This window comes from Theropithecus gelada, chromosome 8 (genome assembly GCF_003255815.1).
Source record: "Theropithecus gelada isolate Dixy chromosome 8, Tgel_1.0, whole genome shotgun sequence".
In the NCBI taxonomy this organism is placed as follows: Eukaryota; Metazoa; Chordata; class Mammalia; order Primates; family Cercopithecidae; genus Theropithecus; species Theropithecus gelada.
The window spans coordinates 88,475,119-88,499,739 of NC_037676.1; the positions used below are offsets into that span (position 1 = coordinate 88,475,119).

The window sequence follows — 24,621 nt, forward strand, 5'->3', positions numbered from 1 at the left end:
CTTAGAGATCTACTGCATTATTTTTAATGGCTACATGGTAGACCTTTGCTTAAATGTAACATGCTTTAAGGCATTCCCTGCTGATAGGCATTTATTTATGACTCTTGTTACTATAATAACAGTGTTTTATACCTTATGCACAATGTTTTATACATACCTTGGCAAGAATATGTGTAGGACAAATTTCTACAAATGATACAATTAGGTCAAAGATCAATGTATTTTTAATGTGAGTAGATATTACTACCAAACTGTCCCCCAATGCCATGGGGTGGTACCAAATTGCACTCCTCTCTCTCTGCAGGGCATGAGAGTATCTGCTTGCCTGCAACCTTCCACCATATGTATTCTCCAAGTTTTAAATTGTTTTGATCTGACAGGTAAACAAATTCTTTGCCTTTTAAGTTTTTGTTTTCTTTGTCATTTTAATTTTCATTTTGTAAATTACAAATGAAACTAAGCATTTGTAATGTACTTATTAGCCATCTATATGTTTACAAACCACCTGGTAAAATATTTGCCCATTTTTCTATTATTTAATAAATTTGTAAGTGTCTTTCTATATTAAAGGAATTAATCCAGGACTGTCATATATCATGTGATACAGCATTACAACTTAAAAAGAAACTAGTTGCATCACTAATTACATATTCATATCTATATATCAGGTATATAGCTGTTCCATCTTTATAGCCTAAAAGAGAAAAATAAAATGAAAAAATTGAGACCGATTTTAAGGTTACAATAAATGTTCTGGCATTTTATGATTTTACTTAATAAAATAAGCAATATCAATCAATCATTTATTTACTATGTTTACCCACACATATGAGTGACTCACAGATTTTTAATTAGATTAATTAATTATAATTAATAATATTTCAATCTTTATATCATTTTACAAAAATTTACTGTATAAGAGATCAGGCCATATGTGACTTGCCTAGAGAACTAAGTTCTGAAACGTACCTCTTTATTGCATTACCTATAATTATTTCATGGTGAGTGTTTAAAGTCATCAAGATATTTGATAAAATAATTCTAGAAGAAACCAGTACATACTAAAAAGGGTTGACAGTAGTGATAAGAAGCAAGATGATCATATTTTTTTTTTTCTAAACACTGGTGGTTGGTGAATGCTAATACTAGAAAAAAAATCACTATTTTATGATTCTTAAAAATCTCCACTTTTTCCTGTGAGTAATGCCCCAATTAGACTAAAAGTTTCTGAGAGATTGAAATATCTCATAGTTCTTTATAGGCCCCATAGTTAATAATTTTTCATAAATATTTGCACACTAAATATGAAATTAACAGCCATTTATAACTACCTTGAGTGTTACCTAGTTAACACTGTATACTGGGGCTTAGGTAAAAATCAGTGATTTCAGGATAAAGACGTATGTTCCCATATCTAACTATTCCTGCTATATCTCTGATTCACCATGCTCACATACAATCCTTTATTCCTATAGTATTATATTTTATTTAATCCATTAAATACTTTAAAGTTTTTCTCATCTATTTATTGTTTCCAGTTATCTAAACATAACTAGTATTTACTAAACTATTAATCGTTTGCAGCAGTATATTTTGGGAAAATGAATATAGGTATAGGAAAAATTATAGAACAAGAAAATGTCAAAAGTCAAGGTCAACAGTATCAACAATACCACGGAGTCCCATGTCCTTGGAACTTGAGGGTGCCCTAATCATGATGAAATGGTCCTAAAATAGGCCAAAATGGTTTTAGAGGTCATCTGCTTACAAAAGTGCAGACACACACAGTGGCGATTCTTCTATCCTTAAGTTTCTCTTGCTCCACATATGCCTGGATTTGTGAGAATAATGTGACTTAGAAGACTGTGCAGATCCAGGACTCTGAGAGTGGGGAGAGGCCCTCTGCATGAGGTTTCGGGAAATGGCCCTCTGGAGATTCTTCGTGGAAGACCCTGCAGCCATGTTGATCACCCAGGGATGGTCCAAGGCCTGGCCAGCTGACATGCGATGACCAGCCTCCAAAATCAGTAGTTTGTCTATAAAGTCCTTTGCCAAGTGGGAAATGCTTGGCCAAGGCTGAGAACAAAAATAAATAAGTTAGAATAAAATCAACAAAATAGAAATATACACAAACACAAAGAACCCTATTCTTAATTACATAGATTAATGCCAATCAAATCCAAAAAAACTTTTTCAAATAAGCAATTTTAATACTGTGTCATTACATACATAGAGGAACTAAACAACCACTTTTGAGGGAGGAAAAGAAAAAACTTTCACAGAAGAAAAAGACAAACACAAACACAGAAATTCTCTTCCAAACTCTGTCCAATGAGTGAGAAAACCTTCTCAGAAATCTGTCCATTGTGCTGTTGTTATCAATACGAGTTCCCATACTGCACTTACAGGAGCTGGACAAGGCAAAGCAGCTGTCTTTTATGAACTATGTCAACATCAGGTCAATGTGTGCAACACTGTGGTCATCTCACAGAGTTCCTGTGACTTCAAGAATGAGAAGGAGTAGAAGGGGAAAGTGGAATGGATTGAGAAATCATCAGCTTTCCCCTCCCTTTGAAAGCTTGCTCTGAGCCAGGCACAGTGGCTCACGTCTGTAATCCCAGCACTTTGGGAGGCTGAGGAAGAAGGATCTTTTGAGTCTAGGAGCTTGAGACCAGCCTGGGCAACACAGCAAGACCCCATCTCTACAGAAAATGTAAAAATTAGCCAGGCACACTGGCACATGTTTGTAATCCCAACTACTCAGGCAGCTGAGGTGGGACGATTCCTTGCGCATAGACATTCAAGGCTGCAGTGAGCTATGATGGCACCACCACACTCCCGCCTGGATGACAGAGTGAGACCCTGTCTCTCAAAAGAAAGAAAGAGGAGAAGGAGAGAGGGGGAGAGAGAGAGAGGAGAGAGAAGAGAAGAGAAGAGAAGAGAAGAGGAGAGGAGAGGAGAGGAGAGGAGAGGAGAGGAGAGGAGAGGAGAGGAGAGGAGAGAGGAGGGGAGGGGAGGGGAGAGGCAGAGAGAGGGAAAGAGAGAAAAGAAAGAAACGAAAGAAAGAGAAAGAAAGAAAGAAAGAAAGAAAGAAAGAAAGAAAGAAAGAAAGAAAGAAAGAAAGAAAGAGAGAGAGAGAGAGAAAGAAAGAAAAGAAAGAAAAAAAGAAAGAAAGAAAGAAAAAGAAAGAAAGAAAGAAAGAAAGAAAGAAAGAAAGAAAGAAAGAAAGAAAGAAAGAGGGAGGAAGGAAGGAAAAGAAAGAGAGAGAGGGAGGGAGGGAGGGAAGGAAGGAAGGAAGGAAGGAAGGAAGGAAGGAAGGAAGGAAGGAAGGAAAGAAGGAAAGGAGGGAATGAAGTGAAGTGCACTTCCTCAAACACACTGGGCCCTCACTGTTCCCAGTCAGCTGGGAACAAATAGATTCAACATGTAATAAATAGATTAAAATAGATTTGACTACAAATAGATTCGACATGTAACAGCGATGACACAGTACAATATGCACAGCTAAGTAGTTCCTATTTCAGGGATTTATTGTGGCAGTGTTTACAGCAATTGCATATACTTTAAGTACAATAGCAGCACTTCATTGTGGCATTTGTGAGCATGGGGATAAGAAGACTGTTGCTTTATACTCAAATTTGCTTTCTGCATTATCTGCTGAGAAAGAAAAGAAACATTTAATCTGAGGAATGCAAGCCCCTTTAAATTATCAGGCCAAGAAAAGGCACTGAAATATAACAGCCTTCACTTCTCATTCCCCTCTTGAGCTAAATAATTACCTCCTGAAGCCACTTGCTATGTGGGCTCTACACTAACTAACACCAAGTAGCCATAAAGTGCCATAGGTTGGACACCATCACTCATACCCTGCAGTTCAACAACATAGCCAATCACTAATCAATGTTATTTCTGTAAACCAGTGTTAATTCCTCTCCAACAACTTTGTATCAGCCCAGACCGAAGAGCACACGCCTCACAGAAGTTAGGACGTTTTCCAGAGCAGCTGTCCTCACTTTGGCCTGATCACACAAGCTCTTAAAAATTATATTTTGTGCTTCAGCCTCATCCTTTAGGTTGATACAACCAGCAGATACCACATACCTGGAAAACACTGCAGTTTAGTATCCTTTGTCCTCTACAAAAGAGAAACATTGAGAAAATTGCCCATACATTTGCTGTATCTCAAATACACTTTCTAGTTGATGAGTGTTTTTAAAAGATGGTGTTTCCAAGGAAAGACAAGGGAATCCTTCTATGTATTGTCTTTGCCCTTGTGTAAGGATAAATCAGAGTCCATACACAGACATCACACTCTCCAATCTCTCAGCACCCTATTAACTCTAGGTTTTGTTTTTTGTTATTTTGTTTGTTTTTTTAGAGATGGGGTCTTGTTATATTGCCCAGGCTGGACTTGAACTCCTGGTCTCAAGCCATCCTCCTGCCTCAGTTTCCCAAGTAACTGTGACTACAGGCCCACTCCTACCCCCACCCACGCCAACTTAACTCAGAATTTGTTTGTTTGTTTTTGAGATGGTGTTTCACTGTGTCGCCCAGGCTGGAGTGGAGTGGCACAATCTTGGCTCCCTGCAACCTCCACCTCCCGGGTTCAGGCGATTCTCGTGCCTCACTCTTCCAAGTAGTTGGGATTAGAGGCATGTGCCACCAAGCCCAGCTAATTTTCGTATTTTTGTAGAAACAGGGTTTCACCACATTAGCCAGGCTGGTCTCAAACTCCTAACTTCAGATGATCCGCCCGCCTCGGCTGCCCAAAGTGTTAGGATTACAGGCATGAACCACTGCCCCCAATCTTAATCCAGAATTTGAATAAGAAACCAGTAAAAGAACTCTTCTTTTTTTTCCTTCAGTGTATTTAGGTAAATGAGACATGAGAAATATTTATCCCAGAAATAAAAGTCATAAAATAAATGAGCATATCTGATAAATACTCAAACACAGGAAAAATAAAATATAACCTCTGCAAGTCTAGAAAAAGCACATCAGTGGCTGACACTCACAATGCCATGCCCTCTGGTTCTGGCTAGACATCTATTTGGCCCTGAATCCAGACACATTTATCTGAGCTCAAGACTATTTAAATGAGGGTTAAATTAGATGGCTCCTCTGGAACATTTTAAGACAAGCAACTGAATCTTTCTGAAAGAATATAAAATATGTGCAGCAAGGTTTATGGAGAGCTTATTAAGATGACCCCAAATGATTGTACATTAAAATGCAGTTGCAGAAAATAAAGTAACTGGAAAAAAAGTTCTTCAGCCAAAGCTTATTATTCAAACATGAGTTATAAATTGCAGAATTCCTGAGCCATAAAGAACAACTGGAGAGTATGTAGGAGTCAACTTCACATTTCGTATTAGAAAAAGGCAGCTACGGAAAGAAAATGAACTATTTCATTTTTCTTTTATTAATCTAAAATCGATTTTCATCTGTTTAGTAAAGTATAAAATAGACTAATATACATATATGTACATATCTATTAATGAATAAAAATGGAGTATGCATGCCCCCAGATGTTTAATTAATAGTGCTATATAACCAAAAACAACTACGAAACCATAGCTTGAATCGAATACCCACTATGGACCAGCTGTCACCTGACAACATCATTTAGTCTTTTCACCAGCTTTCCCATCCACTTGATGTCCAATAAGCTTTCCTTATAATTTCTCCTCCCAAATTTGGCCATCTCCACTCTTTGCTTCAAAATTCCTCTTTGTTTGGCGTTTCTCGACAGTCTCAGGTAGACACGGCCCCGAGCCCCACTGCTAACCCATCTTACTGTGGAAAAAGCATGAGGTCAGTGGATCGGACTAGACAGGCTGTCTGACCACACACAGCTCTGCCACCTCAGGGTCTCAGTTTCCTTGTCAGAAAAATGGGGATCATCATATCTCCTTCACGAGATTGTCATTAGGACCAAATTAGACCAAGGATGTGAAAAATGATTTTCAACCTGTAAATATTGTTACTGTTGTTCTTGTTTGTATTAAATCCTTACACCTTAACTCCTTCCTCAGTTCTTTTGTGGACAGATTAACTAACTGAACTTAGAGAACTGGAATATGAAAATTATCCAATAATTCTCAAACCAGTTCCACTCGCGATAGCATGATAAATGTGCACCCTCAAAAAAAAGTTATGTGTTAAGAGGTGATGAACCATGTTACAAAGAAAAGGAGAACTTTATTTTATCCCAAGATCATTAAATTAATTTAGTTGCAAGTAAATTGTAACATTTGTGGATATTTCAGGCCTTTTTTTCCCCCTTTCTATTTTCTTCATCTGGTTCTTTGCTTATTTTTCTGTCTTTTCCAATAGAGATTGGCTTCACCGTGTAAAACAACAGTAACCCAAAACAGGCACAAAACTGAAACTTATACCAGCAACTGCACTACTTATTAGCTTTAAAGGATTCAAAGGAATTCAGAGGGATGGTATCTTACATGCTCTAGATATCTTGACTCTCACCTTCAGAGAAGTAAAAAATGATTATAGTTTACTGCTTTCCAGTTTTTTGATGAACAATTTTCCTCTACTGCTTGCCCACATGCAGGCCCTTTAAAAGAGTCTGGCTCGGCCGGGCGCGGTGGCTCAAGCCTGTAATCCCAGCACTTTGGGAGGCCGAGACGGGCGGATCACGAGGTCAAGAGATCGAGACCATCCTGGCTAACACAGTGAAACCCCGTCTCTACTAAAAAAAAAAATACAAAAAAAAAAAAAAAACTAGCCGGGCGAGGTGGCGGGCGCCTGTAGTCCCAGCTACTCGGGAGGCTGAGGCAGGAGAATGGCGTGAACCCGGGAGGCGGAGCTTGCAGTGAGCTGAGATCCGGCCACTGCACTCCAACCTGGGTGACGGAGCGAGACTCCGTCTCAAAAAAAAAAAAGAGTCTGGCTTTCGTCGCACAACACAGCCTGACCTGCCCTGGCGAGGACCTTGCTGGACTCTTCTCCAGCACGATTTCTCTAACTTCCTCTCAGTGGTGACTCTCTAACCCATCTCCCCAACTTGCCGCTCGCTGGCTCTGTTCTCCAACTCCCTCCTATTCTGTCCTCTTCTTCCTTTCAGTTGCCTTCCGTGGTCTGGTAGTCAGACCCTTCCCTCTCCAGTTTTCTGCATCAGTTTCCAAATTAAATGTTCTGTTCAGGTTTCTCTTTATCTAGGGATCACCCATCACTTTGTGTACTATGGTTCCCCTATCTCTCCTCCTCACCATGAGTCCCAGGAATCCCATGGAGATTGGTGGCTCCTCTTCCGGCAGACAAGAGTCATATATTCAAGATCAATATTTTCATTCTCTTCTTTTTTATGAACACAAATTAGTGGGGCTAATTTAATATCTTGTGAAAGAGATTGGTAAATATCCAAAAGCTAACTAGGTAACTGGTTTAAAAATGACTAACAGTCCTACAACTAGTCAACGCTTTAATATTTCTCAGTTCCTTTGTATAAATGCCCACAAAGAATCATTATTAAAAATACTTATTAGGACCAGGAGTGGTGGCTCGTGCCAGAAATCCCAGCATTTTGGAAGGCCGAGGCAGAAGGACCACTTGAGCCCAAGAGTTCAAGACCAACCTGGGTAACACAGTGAGACATTGTCTCTACAATAAATACAAAAATTAGTTTAGTGTGGTGACGCGCACCTCTAGTCCCAGCTTCTCTGGAGCCTGAGGTGGCAGGGTCACTTAAGCCCAGGAGGTTGAGGCTGCAGTGAACTGTGATCATACCACAGTAACCAGCCTGGGTGACAGAGCAAGACCCTGTCTCAAAATACAAAGAAACAAAAAGTATTAAAAAGCTAAACACTATACACACATACACACACACAACATAGACCCAGTCCCTAAAATTCTAGATGCAAACCTTTGAATTTAAGATTGTAATTAATGTTGCAATTTGCTAAATATAGAGCTCTTGAAGTATAGGGTACTTATCAGTGGATTTCATTAAATAATTTTTTTAAAGCTACAAATATCTCTATTTTAAAAAAATAAATAAATAAGCTATCCTTCCATTCCTTGCACTAGAAGAACTCATTGTCGCATTTATCTCCACAAAAATCCTAAGTTTTATTAAAAATTTCTACTCGTGACAACCTTCTGATGAATTTTCCTTCCTTCTTTGAACATTAGTGTATGGTCTTTGTAGAATTTAACTCAAGGCTTTGCAAATAAATGTTACGTAGGCCGGGCGCGGTGGCTCAAGCCTGTAATCCCAGCACTTTGGGAGGCCAAGACGGGCGGATCACAAGGTCAGGAGATCGAGACCATCCTGGCTAACACGGTGAAACCCCGTCTCTACTAAAAAAATACAAAAAACTAGCCGGGCATGGTGGCAGGCGCCTGTAGTCCCAGCTACTCGGGAGGCTGAGGCAGGAGAATGGCGTAAACCCGGGAGGCGGAGCTTGCAGTGAGCTGAGATCCGGCCACTGCACTCCAGCCTGGGCGACAGAGCGAGACTCTGTCTCAAAAAAAAAAAAAAAAAAAAAGTTACGTAAATATGTCCCAAACTGATTGCTCTGCATGACTGTGTTAGTAGTAGACACGGCAAAAATTACTCTTCCACCTCTCAGGGAGCAGAAGATTCCATACATCATTTTTGTCATAGATATTTAATATTTTTATTTCTTTATTTCTCAATCTACAAAGCAGATTTTTAATGCTTTATCTTGCCAAAAATGAAACTGCAGAAGGAAAAGCGTTGACTAATTATGTCAGAATGCTCTGTCTGCTGGGGCATTTGTAAACTCTGGGAAGAGTGAATACATACTCACAAGTCATAGGTACCATTTAATTTTAAAATGGAAAGTTAATTAATCTTACACTAGGCTCATAAAGAGGATATTTTTGTGCGTGAAGGGGTTCTGCTTTGAGAGAAGGAATGCTTCCATTTCTTTACTCATAAGGAAAACACTAAATTTAAGTAAAATTGGGGACAGTTGCAGTTTTTTGAGCACCTACTATTTTTCAAAGCACCAGAAGTTAACAAGAGGGGTGTTCCATTTTCTCCAAAGAAAAAACAACACAAGAGTGGCCAAAATAATTTTTTTTTAAATTGGCCTTTGAATCCCAAATCAACAGATGACTCATTCTTCTATACATAATATACATTTATTATTCATAACTAGTGCTTATAGTATAAACATATAGAATAATGTGTTTATTATTTATAACTAGTTCTTGCAGATAAAACTAATAAAATATAATATAAACATAGTATTAATATTAAGTCAGTTTCTGGAAACTTTACTCAAATAGTTCCTTTCCTCTCAACTCTGTGAATTCCACTGATGATACCAAGGTCAAGATGCAACCTAATCAAGGAAGCAGACAGCATAGTTATGTTTATACTCTAATCACTAATGCAAGGTGAAATCTACACAGTCAAAACAAAATGCACCACCATCATTTCCCTTCCTAGAAACGTTATTGTCTGTGATTGAGTTTAAGAGATGAAGGTTTATATCCATTCAGTTTAAGGCAAGTCAGAGAAGAGATGAAGAAAGTGATAGAGCAGAAAATGAATTTACTTTTGTAAGATTTAAAACCACTAAAATTATTTTCTATAAAATAACTTTTAAAGTAAAAATATCATTAAAAATCGTTAAGCACCACATTTTTTGGTGAGCATAAGTACTTAGGAACTAAATCATAGGAATGGGAAACAAATTACAGGAATTAAGGCTTAGCAGACCTATCTGAAATATGGCACAGTATTCATTTCAAGAATTCTAGTCATGATGGAAAGAGAATTGAAATACTGAAGGTTCTGCTTTTGTTTCCTTTTTTCCTACTTAATAACCTGAATGGAGAACAAGAGAATAAGAGAAATTAGTGGAGAAAAGGAGACAGAACAAAATTGGGATCATGGCTGGTGAAAATGAGCTTAATCAATCAGACATGTTACTTCTAAAAGAGAATATCAGCAAAAGTTTTTCCTAACAGTGTGAGAATCATAGGTGAACCTAAGTAGATAGGGACAATTTTCTATCAATATCCATGTGGGATTTTAAAATATATATACATATATATGTTTTTAGGCCAGGTACTGTGGTTCACATCTGTAATCCCAGCAACTCAGGAGGTCAAGGCAGAAGGATCCCTTGAGACCAAGAGTTCAGGACCAGCCTGGGCAATATAATGAGGCCCTATCTCTGCAAAATATTTTTTTTTTAAAAAATGAGCTGTGCATGGCACATACCTGTAGTTCCAGCTACTCTGAAAGCAGAGGTGAGAAGATTGCTTGAGCCCAGGGAATTTGGGGTTGCAGTGAGCTATGATCACGCCACTGCACTCCAGCCTGCTGGGTGACAGAGTGAGACCTTGTCTCTCAAAAAAGAAAAAAATGTTTTTAATACCACTGTCTGTCCTTGTCAGCTGGCTAATATGGTTGTAAGACTCCTTTTTAAAAAATCAGTGTATTGCTCACCAAAAAACCATGACTGTGATACAGTGGAATATAATTAAACAATAATATATGATTCACAACTCATTGATGAGAATTCTTGTAATTAATCATTAATATTAAAATTCTAACACCAACCTTTCTTCACTATTCCATGTAAAAGATTTAAAAGGTGCACTTGATAAATGAAGTTTGTACTGCAGAAAAAAGCCATAAAACTAATCACTTACTTATGCAAAATTCAAACTTTCAGTCCCAGTCTCCCAAGTTAATAGTAACAATAACAAAAATAACGAACATATATATAGCACTAACTCTGTACGTAGTAGCATGTGAAAGTAGTCTCAGCACCTAAATCTATTAGCTCAATTGATCTTCACAACAACCCTGTTAGGTAGATGCCACCATGATTACTATTTCACAAATGCAGAAACTGAGATACAGAAAAAATTTTTTAATGTCCAAAGTTGTGGAGTTAGTAAATTGCAGAGCTGGTAGTGGAATCCAGCCAGTCTTGTTCCAGATCATGGATTTTTTTTTTTTGTTTGGTTTGTTTGTTGTTGTTGTTGTTGTTTAGAGAGAAGGTCTCACTCTGTTATCCAGAAGACTAGAGTGCAGTGGTGTGATCATAGCTCGCTGCAGCCATGATCCTCTTGACTCAGCCTCTCAAGTGGCTAGGACTATAGGCACATGCCACCATGCCCACCTAATTTTAAAAAAATGTTTTTTGTGGAGATGGGGTCTTGTTATGTTGCCCAGGCTGGCCTTGAACTCTTGGACTCAAGTGATCCTCTCACCTCAGCCTCCCAAAGCACTGGGATTATAAATATGTGCCACCATGCCTGGCCCAGATTGTGTTCTTTATTATATTACATAGTTTTTCAAAATACTTATATCAATATGCATGCATGTACAAACACACACACACACACACTCACATATGCATGCATCTGAGCTCTAAAGTTTTTTGTTTGTTTGTTTGTTTTTTGTTTTTGTGTTTTTGAGAAAGAGTCTCACTCTGTCACCAGGCTGGAGTGCAGTGTCTGGAGTGCCGTGTCTGGAGTGCAGTGTCTGGAGTGCAGTGTCTGGAGTGCAGTGTCTGGAGTGCAGTGGCACAATCTTGGCTTACTGCAACCTCCACCTCCTGGGTTGGAGCAATTCTCCTGCCTCAGCTTCCTGAGTAGCTAGGATTACAGGTACGCGCCATCACACCCAGCTAATTATTGTATTTTTAGTAGAGACGAGGTTTCACCATATTGGCCAGGATGGTCTCGATCTCTTGACCTCGTGATCTGCTCGCCTCGGCCTCCCAAAGTGCTGGGATTACAGGCATAAGCCACTGCTCCTGGCCTAAAGTTTTTACATTTTACTAGTTAGTGTATTCCCTTATATGCTTTTGCATATATTCTGCCTATTTGGAATCTTCTTCCTTCCAGAAATTCCTACCCTTCCTCCAAGATAGCACAAATGTGGCCCTTTTCCTGGACCCTGACCCAATTTTCCTAAGAAATGATAGATTTTCTTCCATTGCCCCTGTGAACTTTGAGGCTTTGTTCCCACTTGTATTAAAGCACTTGTAGTAGAAGAGATACATAATCCTACTTGATCTCTCAGCCAAGACCACCAGGCTCCTAAAAGCAGAGACACTGAGCAATTTTTATGGGGTTATTCCCAGAGCTGAACAAAATTTCTGGCACGAGGAAGGCCTGACCAGAAGGAGGGGTGAGGACCACATAAACATGTCTTCAAATGGTCTCCATGATGAGTCCTTTACTTAGCGTCTCAAGCACGAGCTCTGCCACCATCCAAGAGCCATTGTGATGGCACTGGCAATCAAGCAGATAAATGAAGGCCTTCCTTGCACACTGGGGAGGAAATCTTTGCTCTCTTCCATCCCTTCTCCACCATCTGCTGTACCTGTCTACCCTGGCTGCTCCTCCAGCATTGCAGAAAGCAACTAGAAAAGGGAAAGCCCACGCCTACCCTGCAAAACCCAGTGAATAGGGTAAATGTAGCCTTTCAGACCATCTACATGTTCCAGAATGGATCTAATACATTCAGCAATTAAAGATGTTAATTATCTAATAATCTACCTAACTATAAGTCAGAAATTGTAGGCTGTGTTCAAAACAGTTATATTTGAGATACATTTACTCATGCAGTTATAAATCAGAGACTTTTAATACTTTTCAAAAGCAATTTATTTGTAATTGAATGCATTCTCCATGCTTATTCCATTTAGATGTCTTATTGAACACACAGAGAAAATATGGCAGTATCTCAGCCTTTAAGGAGCTTATAATGTCTTAAAGCAACAACCTATAGCAACCAGATTAAATTAGAACAAATGAAATTAATTGTAATTCTAAATGGTATTCGGAAAAGGGAAAGAACGACAGAAGTGGAATGACCATTGCAGATTTCATGAAAAAGAATATATTTCAAAACAAAATCCAAAAAAGTTAAACATTAGTATTTTGGCTAATTTTTACTTATATATGGGTGGAGCTAGAGTATGGCTCTGTTAGATACTAGTATAATATTTAGTATTTATATTAAACACATCACTCCCCTTCACCATAAGAGGTATACCACATAAATCTCTGGAAGTTTTCATCCAATTTATTTTATTTCATTTATTTATTTATTTGAGACAGGGTTTCACTCTGTCACCCAGGCTGGAGTGCAGTGTTGCAATCTTAGCTTACTGCAACCTAGACCTCCCAGGCTCAAGCAATCTGCCCCTCTCAGTCTCCAGAATAGCTGGGACTACAGGCACACATCACTATGCCTGGATAACTTTTTGTATTTTTTGTAGAGATAATGTTTTGCCGTGTTGCCCAGGCAGGTCTAGAACTCCTGAGCTCAAGCAATCCGCCTGCTTTGGCCTCCCAAAGTTTTGGGGTTACAGGTGTGCACCACAATGCCCGACCTATTTAATTTGATTTTTATACCTGAATTCTGGGAAAAATAAGTGATTTATACATGTGTCATATCTGGAATTTCAGTTATAGGCAAAAGAAAACCTTTTTTAAAAATGTGAATTATTACTTTACAGTTCTGCAAATCAGAAGTCTAAAATGGGTCTTATGGGCTAGCATCAAACTGTCACCAGAGCTGTGTTCCTTTCAGAGGCTCTAGGGGAAAATGCATTCCTTGCTTTTTCCAGCTCCTAGAGACTGTCCTTATTCCTTACCTCATGACCCCTCTCTCCACCTTCAAAGGCACATCACTTCAACCTGTTTCCATAGTCATATCTCTTCTCTCTAGCTTTGACCCACTTGTCTCCGTACTATAAAGAAACTTGTGACCATATTGGGCCTCCCAGATTATCCAGAATAATCTCCCAATCTCAAGAGTTTTAACTTAATCACATCTACAAATTCTCTTTTACCACATAAGGTAACAATCACAGGTTCTGGGTATTAGGGCATGGACATCTTTGGTGGGCCATTATTCTGTCTACCACATCTATGCTTCCAGACTTGATGATATGGGAAACCAAAATATATCCACCAAAATATACTTCTTTGGCATATTTTGAGATGGCTCTTTAGAGGGGCTGCAGACACAGCAATGACTGTCCTTTTGTGGAAAAGATTTGCATCTGTAGAGGAAATCTACATTAGCAAAGTAAACAGTGGATGTAAACAGGATTTCTCTGAGACCCCTTATCAGCCTTATCCTGAACTAGGAAAGATTCACTCATAGGAAATATCTGACACTATTAAAGTTCCAACAGGGAAACTGTCACCACTGGATTCCATCTATTCTTTCTGAGAGCTGCTACCTGACAGACATCATCTGCAAAACAAGACAGCTGTTGCTCACCATGCCTTTGCTCCCCTCTCCCTCCCATAACCTGTCTCCAGACTCCAATTCTCTATTCCTTTCTGTACAGTATAAAAACTTCACGCATTTGGCCCTTCTTTAAGTCTCATCTTTTGTGTGGCTCCTGTGCACAGAAATAAATTTGCATACATCTTCTCCTGTTAATCTGCCTATTGTCAGTTGGTCTTATAGATTCAAATTATATTCAGAAGAAGGGGAAGGAAAATTCTTTTTACCCTACAATGGTCACCTGGTTTTAAATAAAATCAGTACAATTAGCAATTACTAGATTGGCAATAGATGTTAAATATATAATAATATGATGACAAATGAAAACATGATGATATTTTCTGAGTCTACCAATATATGATTCCTTGGTATTATGGACTGAGTATTTTATTCTCTCAAAATTATCTGTTGAGCCCTAACCCCCAGTGTGGCTATATTTGGAGATGAGGCCTCCAAGTAATTAAGCCACCAAGCCTGTGGTATTTTATTATGGCAGCCTGCGCTGACTAAGACACTTTGTGATATCAAAAGAAATGTTAATATGCTGGACATGAGTTCCTGACAGACTTGGGGAAGAAAATGAAGATCATATAAATCCAGAACTTTATTACAAGCAGCCGCACTCCTCTGTGGTGTATGCTGTCAGTACTCTGGGGCTATAGGCAGGCATTTCCTCAAGAAACAGAGGGTGCCTTGCAATTCCCACTCTGGAGATGCTGTCAGTGCTTCATCTAGACCCTGGGCCTGTCTTTCCTGTATGCATGCACACACCCCTCTTTTTAAGTGCTTTGCTTCTAAAACTCAGCCCCCTGCTCTTTTTCAGCAGTCTGCCCCGGGGCTCATGGAGTCACTTTGCCTTGACCTCAGAGGGCCTGAGAATTTACCACCATTACCAACCCCAGTGACCAACAGATAGGTGTGGTGTGAAAACCCTCCCATTAGCCTCTGGACAATGCTGAGAAGTATTAATATCTCCCCTGCTGAATAAGGCCTACCCTCTGTGGCCTTGGCCTCTTTGCCTTTCTTGTCCTGCTCCCCTCACTCCCCTATCTGTCTCCCCTAGAGTCTCTCCACAATAAATCACTTGCACATGAATCCTCTTCTCAGAGTTGCTTCTGGGGATACTGACCTTAGGAATTCTCTGAATTAAACCTAACAAAAGCACTTTGTAACAGACAATATTGTATGTTGTTTATTATTCTTTCACATTAAAAAATAATTATAATATCTAGTCCAAATATGGCCTCCATGGACCATAACCCCAATATCACACGCTGTGTAGTTCCCCCCAACACTGAATCATGGCTGGCCTAGGACTCAGTAACCACAGAATGACGCAGACATGGATCTGTGCTATTTTCAAGTTTAGCCTTGAAGAGGACTGGCAACTTCCATAGCTCCCTATTGGAATATCCCCTTCCCTCAGCTGTCATGTAAAAAATCTGGCTGCCCTGCTGGAGAAAGCACATAGAGAAACCCGTGGAGGAAAAGAGAGCCAAAGATGCATAGAGAGAATGAGAGACAAAGTCCTAGGAGTCCCAGTGATCTAGTTGAACCCAGATTCTAGCCATCCCCACCAAGATGCCAGACGTTTGAGTGGGACCCTCATGGATATTCCATCCCAGTCAAGCCCCCAGATGACTGCAGTCCCACCCAACATCATGTGGTACAGAAGAGTCACAAGCTGAGCCTCGTCAACCACAGGTTCATGGGTCATAAAAAGGTGATGATTGTTTTAAGCCACTAGGTTTGTGGATGGTTTGTTATGCAGTGGCAGATAAAACCAAAACAGAAATGTGTATTCTTTGTAAACAAAACAAAAACAGAAATACAAAGATACTCAAGCTATAAAGAAAATAAAAATGATCCAAATCTCCATACCAGGAGAAAAGCCCTGTAAACATTCTATTGTATCTCCTCCTAGCCTTTTCCCATGCAAACATTTTCCCACATGAATGTGATCATAGTGTATACACAGTTTATATCCTGCTTTTATTCCACTTAGCAGTATATTGTGAAAATTTTCCAATGTCATTACAATTTTTAAATGTGCATAAATTGGGGACTATCATACTCTATCATATGGATGTTCCATAATTTATTCAAACATTCTCTCAGGACTCTTTTTAATTTTTTACTTTTGTAAATACAGTTCGGATTAGTACTCTTATAGTGAAACTTTTGCTGCATCTGGGATTACTTAGATTTTTACAAGTTGAATTATCGGATCAAAATACATAAGTTTTTTAAAGTTCTTAATATGGTTTGGCTCTGTGTCCCCACCCAAATCTCATCTCAAATTGTAATCCCCGTAGTCCCCATGTGTCAGGAGGGGAACCAAGTGGAGGTAATTGGATCAGGGGGCAGTTTCCCCCAAGTTATTCTCATGAGAGTGAGTGAGTTCTCACGAGATCTGATGGTTTTATAAAGGGCTCTTTCCTCTTCTCTTATCTCTCCTGTTGCCATGTGAGAAGGTCCAAGCTTGCTTCCCCTTTGCCTTCCGTCATGATTGTAAATTTCCTGAGGTCTCCCCAGCCATGCAGAACTGTGAGACAACTAAACTTTTTTTTTAATGTAAATTACCCAGTCTTGGATGTTTCTTTACAGTAGTGTGAAAACTGACTAATACAGTTCTAGATACATGTTTTCAAACTACTTTCCAAGAAACCTGTGACAATTTGTCCTCTACTAGTACTTAGTGAGAGAGCTATTCTCTCAGTACCCTTCGCAGCCATGAGTAGAATTTAGTTGTTTTCTGTTTTATCTTTATGAATTTGAAAGACAAATAAAAAGACATTTTTGTGTTCATTTGCATTTCTTTGGTCATTAGTGAGGCTGGACATTTTTCAGACTTTTAATAATCAATGGTATTGCATTGTCTGTGAATTTTTCCCATCCTTTCCTACTTCCTTGTGTAAATTTTAGTTCTTATTTATCAATTTATATGAGTTTGCAAAAACCTATACATGTACCATAAGGCACTAAAGGTCTGTCAGAATGTAGAAAACATTATATTTAAATTTGTTATTTAACTTTAATTTTGCTCAAAGATGTTGCTGTAGATATACATGCTACGTTTTAAGTAGGTATAAGCAAATATCAATATTTTTCTTTATGAGAAATTAAAAGTCAAATAAATTTGCTCATCTGCTGCACATGAACTGAATTTCCTATTTTTTCAGGCTTCCCACACACAAGCATTGGCAACTTTCCTTCCCTACCGAAAACAACAAAAAGTTAACACGTTCATGAACATTGGGAGTTTCAAGTTTAATCAGTGGATAAATATTTTACACAAGCTGTGAGGTTAAACATTTCGCTGAGAAAACACTTCATCACAAAAAGGGCTTGGATCATCAAGATTTAAGGCAGAAAAATCTCTCGCCAAACACCCAAGCGTCATGCTGAGCTTCTGTGAACACATTAGTCTAGTCAGCCAGCTCCGGCTCTGCACAGACTGGAGAAAAAATACTCAGAGAAACTCATTTATCTACTTGATTGTCAGTGTCATGTGCTAACCACAGGCAGCTAGTAATGGAGGCCCTTGCTATCTTGAGTGAAATGGCTCTCAGTCAGGGGCGATTTTGCCCCACAGGGGACATTTAACAATGTCTGGAGACATTTGGGGGGTCCCACAACTGGGGGAGGTGCATTACTGGTATTTGGAGTAGAGGCCAGGGATGCTGCTAAACATCCTACAGCACACAGGACAACCCCAATAAAGAATCCAGTCTTAAATGTCAAAAGTGGCAAGGTGGAGAAACCCCACTCTAAACCAACACCATAGAAATAAAATAATGCTCTCTTACCTCTCCTGTATAATTATATTTGCCTTTCAGAATCTTCCTGTAAAGCCTTGTCTGACTTTCATCTTCAAAAGGCAGGAATCCGCTAAGTAAAACATATGTGATCACACCAAGAGCCCACATGTCCACTGCACTGGTATAAGGCTTCCTTAGCAAAACCTCAGGAGCTATGTACTCTGGGGTCCCACAGAGTGTCTTCATTGTCCAGTCACCACTTTTGTTCCCAGAGTGTGCCAAACCAAAATCTGTAATTAAAATTTTCGACTCTGCACCTGGATGATAGTATAAGAGGTTTTCGGGCTTTAGGTTCCTATGAGTTATTCGCAGTGTGTGCAAATACCTAATCCCATCAGCAACCATCCGGAGGATCCTGACAGCATCCCGCTCTGTAAAGGATCCCTGAGCAATGAGTCGATCAAAGAGCTCCCCTCCGGTAGCCAGCTCCATTACCATGTAAACTCGATCCTCAGCCTCAAAGATCTCCATGAGCTGGACAATGTAACGATGGCTAACCCGCCGCAGGATGCTCAGCTCAGACACACACGATTCTCTACCTTCTCTCTCTCTGGTTTCCATCACTTTTATTGCAAAAGGTTTCTTGGTGGTCTTCTGCTCTACCCTGACAACCTTGCTGAAACTACCTGTCCCAATAAGAGCTTTGATATCATATCTGTTGGGAAGAAAAAACAAACATGTTATCCCCAGAAGTGATGATTCTCAAAATTACATAAGTCCATGCTTTATATCATTTTTTCTATCCTTCTATTCCTCCCATCAGATTTCTTTGCTAATTATTACTTGTGTTTATTATTTTTGAAAGTTGCCCCAAATCCTGTTTCGAAATAGAAGAAAATGCTATAAAGGTAATTTGTTGGTAGAAAGACAATCTTAAATACAATAACTACCATTTATTATACAGTTATTATATGCCAACAATTTTTAAAAATCTTATCCATACTAAAACCCTGCTGAGTAATATAATGATATCCCCCTTTTTCAAATAAGGAAATTCAGACTTAAAAAGAAGCTAAATGAGTTCTCAAGGCCACCCAGATTATGGTTGGAATGGATGGGATTCAAATCCAGCCCCTTCAAATGCATTTTACAAAAACTGTTTCAAGAATGTTAAGACCCCCTTCTACTAATTTCTTCCCTTCCTCTAGCCCTTGTTTTTATCATTCTTCAACAACAAACAAATCAAGTGGGGGAGAATACAGTAGAAGCTTACTCCTGTTTATAATTTCTCAAAAGACAGAGGATCCCATATCAGGAGACAGAGAATAAATAAACAGTGTGTTTCTTTGTGTTGCTTGGCTGTGAGCTCAGCCCCAGGCTCGTCTTGTACACAGTAGCTGTTACTAAGGAAGAAGTAAATGCAGCTGTGCTATTATAAGAGCAGGTTTCAGCAGTCTGGTGGGAGTAGTGCTATGGCCACCTTGTAGCCAGTAGTTTCTCACAGTCTCCCTCCATCCCCATTCCCGCGCTTGGAATCTCTAGGCAGTGAAGAGAATTTTAACATGGAATGTATGTCAATAATCTGTAAACCAATTATCCCACAAAAAGGCCAAGAACACACTTTTACCTATGTAACAAATCTGCACATCCTGCACATGTATCCCTGAACTTAAAATAAAAGTTGAAGAAAAAAAAGGCCTGGATGTCAGCTCAGATTTCAAATGCTAGGGATCTTAAGCTTTAATTATCTGTGTAAACCTCTATTAAAATGTAAGAATCTGGCCAGGCACGGTGACTCATTGTGCAATCCCAGCACTTTGGGAGGCCGAGATGGCAGGATTGCTTGAGCCTAGATGTTTGAGACCAACCTGAGCAACAAAGTGAGAACCCTTCTCTATAACAAATTTAAAAATTAGCCAATCATGATGCACAGCTGTAGCCCCAGCTACTCGGGGGACTGAGGCAGGAGGATCCCTTGAGCCCAGGAATTTGAGGTTGCAGTGGCCTGTGATCAGACCATTGCACTCCAGCCTGGGTGACAGAGTGATAATTCTGTCTCAAAAATTAAAAAGAAAAAAATTAAAAAGGAATCCTATCAAATTTAGCCCTCTACCTCATATTTAAGATGTGTCGAGAAAATGCTAGACTTAAAATCATTATTTTATAGCTGGAAAGAATATTAAAGTTGGGTATTTAACCCAACTTCTTGTTTTACCAATGAGGAAATTTAAAGAACACATTAGCCAATCGTTGTAGAGTCAGGATTAGAACACAGGTCTCCTTTCTTTTCTTTTTTCTTTTTCTTTTCTTTTCTTTTTTTCTTTTTTTTTTTCTTTCTTTCTTTTTTTTTTTTTTTTTTTGAGATGGAGTCTTGCTCTGTCACCCAAGCTGGAGTACAGTGGCATGATCTTGGCTCACTGCAACCTCTGCCTCCTGGGTTCAAGTGATTCTCCTGTCTCAGCCTCCTGAGTAGCTGGGATTACAGGTGCACACCACCTTGCCCGGCTAATTTTTGTATTTTTTTTAGATTAGAGACGGGGTTTCACCTTGTTGGCCAGGCTGGTCTTGAACTCCTGACCTGAAGTGATCTGCCCACCTCAGCCTCCCAAAGTGTTGGGATTACAGATGTGAGCCACTGTGCCCAGACTTCATTTTAATAAAACCTCTCCTAGCTAAGGATGACAGAGAATGGAATGTACTCAGGGAGCACCCAGGGAGAAGGCACATTTTTATACCACATACTCAATACTAAAGATTCAAATACAAATACTAAACTATTCTTTAAATAGTCTTACTTCTTTTATTGAGCTTATTTTTCCTGTAACTTTTTTTTTTCTTTGCCTTCTTGTTTGTTCTTTATATTCCTGTGTGTATTGAATAAAAATGACATTTGGCTGTACCAGATTACAGAAAACAGCTTTGTTCTCCACAGAGCACTTAATTTTCTGGCCAATTACCTTATCAAAACAGATAGCAATTTAGTAATCTTAAATAGATTCTTTCCCCTTTTCCCTTTCCATCTCTGTTTTTTTATTCACATGCATTCCCAGTGTGATTTTGAAGATAATCACAGGCATTTCAAATTCTATTGCTTTGCAGACCAACCAAGTTTTACATTACCTCTATTATGGATGAAAGCACTCTGCAAATGCTAATTTATCGCCATGCCCTCAAAGCTGCCACCAAACTCATTTGTTCACAGAATTAATCATATCAAACAAACTACCATTTCTGAGAACTACACTCTTTTGCTCAAATAAAAGAAGCTTTTTTCAATACTGTTAAGGGGCCTTCATATTTCCAATATTTGAAAAATTGCTAGTAATTTGGCATTGGAGGAAACAGTACACTTTAAGCCAAGATTTAGAGTGGTGGAAGTAAATGCTTCAGATTGTTATTCAATTTGTCCCATAACAAATTCTTACAGCTGCAGCCTTGCTCATGAGTCCTCAACAGCCATGAACGGTGACCATCTTTATGATTTGCGTGGTTATACCTTGTAAAGTGCCTAGCACAGAGAAGTAGCAATAAACATTGAACAAAAGAATCATTCACTGAATACATATTATTCCTGAATCATCATATATATATTGAAAATATTAAGTAAAGATCACATCAAGCAGGGAAGAATGCCTCTATAAGGTCTTTTCATTTCCTTCATTTTACCCCTCCACTCTCTTAAAAGAGTAGCCTCAAAGTCAGTTTAGTAGGTGGGGCTATTTTGTATCATTCCAGAGACTACATAAATTGGAAATATTACTTTAACCTCAGTTGCTATTATACAAACTGGGAATTTTTGAACATAAAGATTTGAAACAAGAAAATAATAATAATGTCACAATCTGCTTGAGAGAAACAATTGTAATAAACTCCCAACAAGAAAGTAAATATAGCCGGGCGCGGTGGCTCAAGCCTGTAATCCCAGCACTTTGGGAGGCTGAGACGGGCGGATCATGAGGTCAGGAGATCGAGACCATCCTGGCGAACACGGTGAAACCCCGTCTCTACTAAAAAAATACAAAAAACTAGCCGGGCGAGGTGGTGGGTGCCTGTAATCCCAGCTACTTGGGAGGCTGAGGCAGGAGAATGGCGTAAACCCGGAGGCGGAGCTTACAGTGAGCTGAGATCCGGCTACTGCACTCCAGCCTGGGAGACAGAGTGAGACTCCATCTCAAAAAAAAAAAAAAAAAAAAGAAAGTAAATATACTCATATTTAAATTCTATCATCTCTTTTCTGCAAAAGTTATAGATGGAATCACAATGGAGAAGAAAGATGACTGTGTTCTAGTCCCAATTCTACCATTAACTTGGACAAGTCATCACTTAACCTTTGGGACCTCAACTACTCATTGGTTAAAGATGAGCCTTGAGTTACAGTCTCTGAAGCCCTTGTAATGTTGAGATCCTCTACTTCTGTGATCCCTTTACACTCTATGGGGCTGGGTCTACCCAGAGATTGGGAATGAGGAGGGTGAATGAAGACTAGATCAGACTAGCATCAACTCTCTGACTAGAAATGACCAGAGATGCTATTTAACCAATTCAGTCTTGACAAGACCCTGTACCTACTCAGATTCAGTTCAGTCATATTAGCCAGTCTTATTCTTCTCTAAACTTAGCAGCCACTGGACTAATCCTCCAGGAGTCATTAAAAGTTCTCAAAGAGCCAGGAAATGGCTCTGCATAGATTCTGGACAGAGCACTGTGATGAAGTGAGCGTGCAATTCTAGGACCAGAAGTGCCTTGGGAAGCCAGCTGAGCCACCCATTATTGTGTGCCCCCAAACACACAGAGGAGAAGGGGATTCTGTGATTTACTTGGTCAAAATGTCCAACATGTCCAACATGGTACACTCTGAAGAGGCCAACCAACTTGCAATCTTCTACATAGCGAGGGCTTATTTGTACTTCATGAAGACAGTAATCAGCATTGCACTAATGTCTACAGGAGGACTGGTGCCATGCACTGTGCAGCATAATTTGCATGTATTACTTTAATTATGCTGCCAACAGTCTTATGAGATAGATACTCCCATTTTACAGAGGCAGAAACTAAGGAAGGAAAAAAGCTAAGGAATAGTCGAAATGGTACATGATAGAAGAGATGGAACTGGACCTTAAGCCTGGCTGACTCAAAGGCGCGTCTCTAGTTCACTCACTGTAATCCCAATTTTTAGAATTTAGTGGAAGATCCTTCACACACCAGGTCTGGTAGGACCCAGCCCCAGGATATTGGTGGCAAAGCTGTCTTCTGCCACAGACGCTGGAGGTTGGTAGGCAGTCCTCTCACAACCCCACACCCCACCTCTGAAGACAGGAATTCTTTCCCTTGTTTGCTGCTGCTCCTGCTCTCTTTTTTCCCATCCTCTGAACTCCCTGCTCAGAGATGTCAAAGATAAATTGTACTGGGCACTTATGGAACACAGCAAAGAAGGCTTATCCCAGACTATTGCAATAGGGGTCAAGGCTTCTGCAACAGAGGAAAGGAAATGGACGCCTTTGAAAGAAAAGGCAAGAAAGTTTTTAAGCGCTGGGGTGAGCTAGTGGAAAAGAATGGGGGAAGGTTAGGGAGAGGTGGTCAATGAGATCTGTGTTTGCTACCTGGCCCTAATGGAAGTTAGGCTCCTACCCTCCCACAGAGACTGGGAGACAGTGGCCCTGACTCTCTTGATGACTACATTTCAAAGGGATGGCTCCCAGGTGCTTGAAAAGGACACTCTTGGGTTGTAGAAGATTTACATCTTAAAAGGGCAGAGAAGGGTAGATCAGTGGTCTATCATCCGAAAGAACCCTGTCCAAAATTGAGACAAGCTGAAGGAAACCTTGAGGCGGTCTTGGCCAGGGATTTTTCTTTGTCAGCCCAGTCCCAGGCCAGTTCCTCACGTGGCGCTTTACCTGGCAAGGACCCGGGGGTCGAACTTGGCTCGGAAGCGAGCCACCTGTATCCTCTGCGCCGCCTGGGCCGCCGCCTCGGGCCGTGGCCCCGCACCTCCGACGCCGGCTTGACTTTGACCTTCGTGCTTGGCCCAGGCCAGCGCTGGCGGCCCCGGGACCACCTTCCTGCTGGCGCCGCACCCCATACCCGCAACACGACCGGCGCTCGCAGGACCCGGGGACTCGGGAAGCAGCCAGCTCTGTTCCTCCGCCCTTTATCCCAGAGCAGCTGCGAGGGGCGGCACACTCGGAAAGAAACCCCACTGGGGGGTCGTGGTCAGGCGGACAGCCCTCAGGATACCCGCTGACGACCGAGATGCCTGGAGCATCGCTGGTCACCGTCTGTGTGTGTAATCTGACGTGATGAAAGCAAAGTCAACCAGCAGGCAGAGCCTGCGCCTAATTCTCTGGGCTTCACTTTCTGCATCTCTAACCTGAGGAAGTGAACATATACAGTTATACGATTCTATAAAGGATATCGTCCCTCTAAAGAACTTTTCGCTGAGCTCATGTTCGGATGACATGAACAATTAAAATTCTAAGAGCTTATAATATTTAAAGTATAACTTCACTGCCTTCTATTGCATTAAACAGTTGACAAAGGCCTGTGTCTGGCCCTCATGACCATCTTACGGGTAATCTATCTAAGACAGAAAAACTTAGG

The 24,621-nt window shown here is 40.1% G+C and overlaps 1 protein-coding gene across 1 annotated transcript; it reads right to left on the reverse strand.

The window, feature by feature from the left end:
* Window positions 1-411: 411 nt before the first annotated feature.
* PSKH2 (protein serine kinase H2) lies at window positions 412-24,171 on the reverse strand. Its single transcript, XM_025394860.1, has 3 exons — window positions 23,919-24,171; window positions 18,073-18,739; window positions 412-2,076 (listed from the first exon to the last, which is right to left on the reverse strand). Exons 1-3 carry the CDS (start codon window positions 24,101-24,103, stop codon window positions 1,765-1,767), a joined length of 1,164 nt encoding a protein of 387 aa, XP_025250645.1. The 5' UTR covers window positions 24,104-24,171; the 3' UTR covers window positions 412-1,764.
* Window positions 24,172-24,621: the final 450 nt, after the last annotated feature.

Bases quoted from the DNA above. Each gene is read 5' to 3' on its own strand.
- PSKH2 (XM_025394860.1), bottom strand. From the start codon at position 24,103: ATGGGGTGCGGCGCCAGCAGGAAGGTGGTCCCGGGGCCGCCAGCGCTG. The intron at 18,740-23,918 runs GTAAAGCGCCAC...TCTTCCCAACAG, and splicing joins GACCCCCGGGTCCTTGCCAG to ATATGATATCAAAGCTCTTA. The intron at 2,077-18,072 runs GTAAGAGAGCAT...TTTTGTTCTCAG, and splicing joins AATATAATTATACAGGAGAG to CCTTGGCCAAGCATTTCCCA.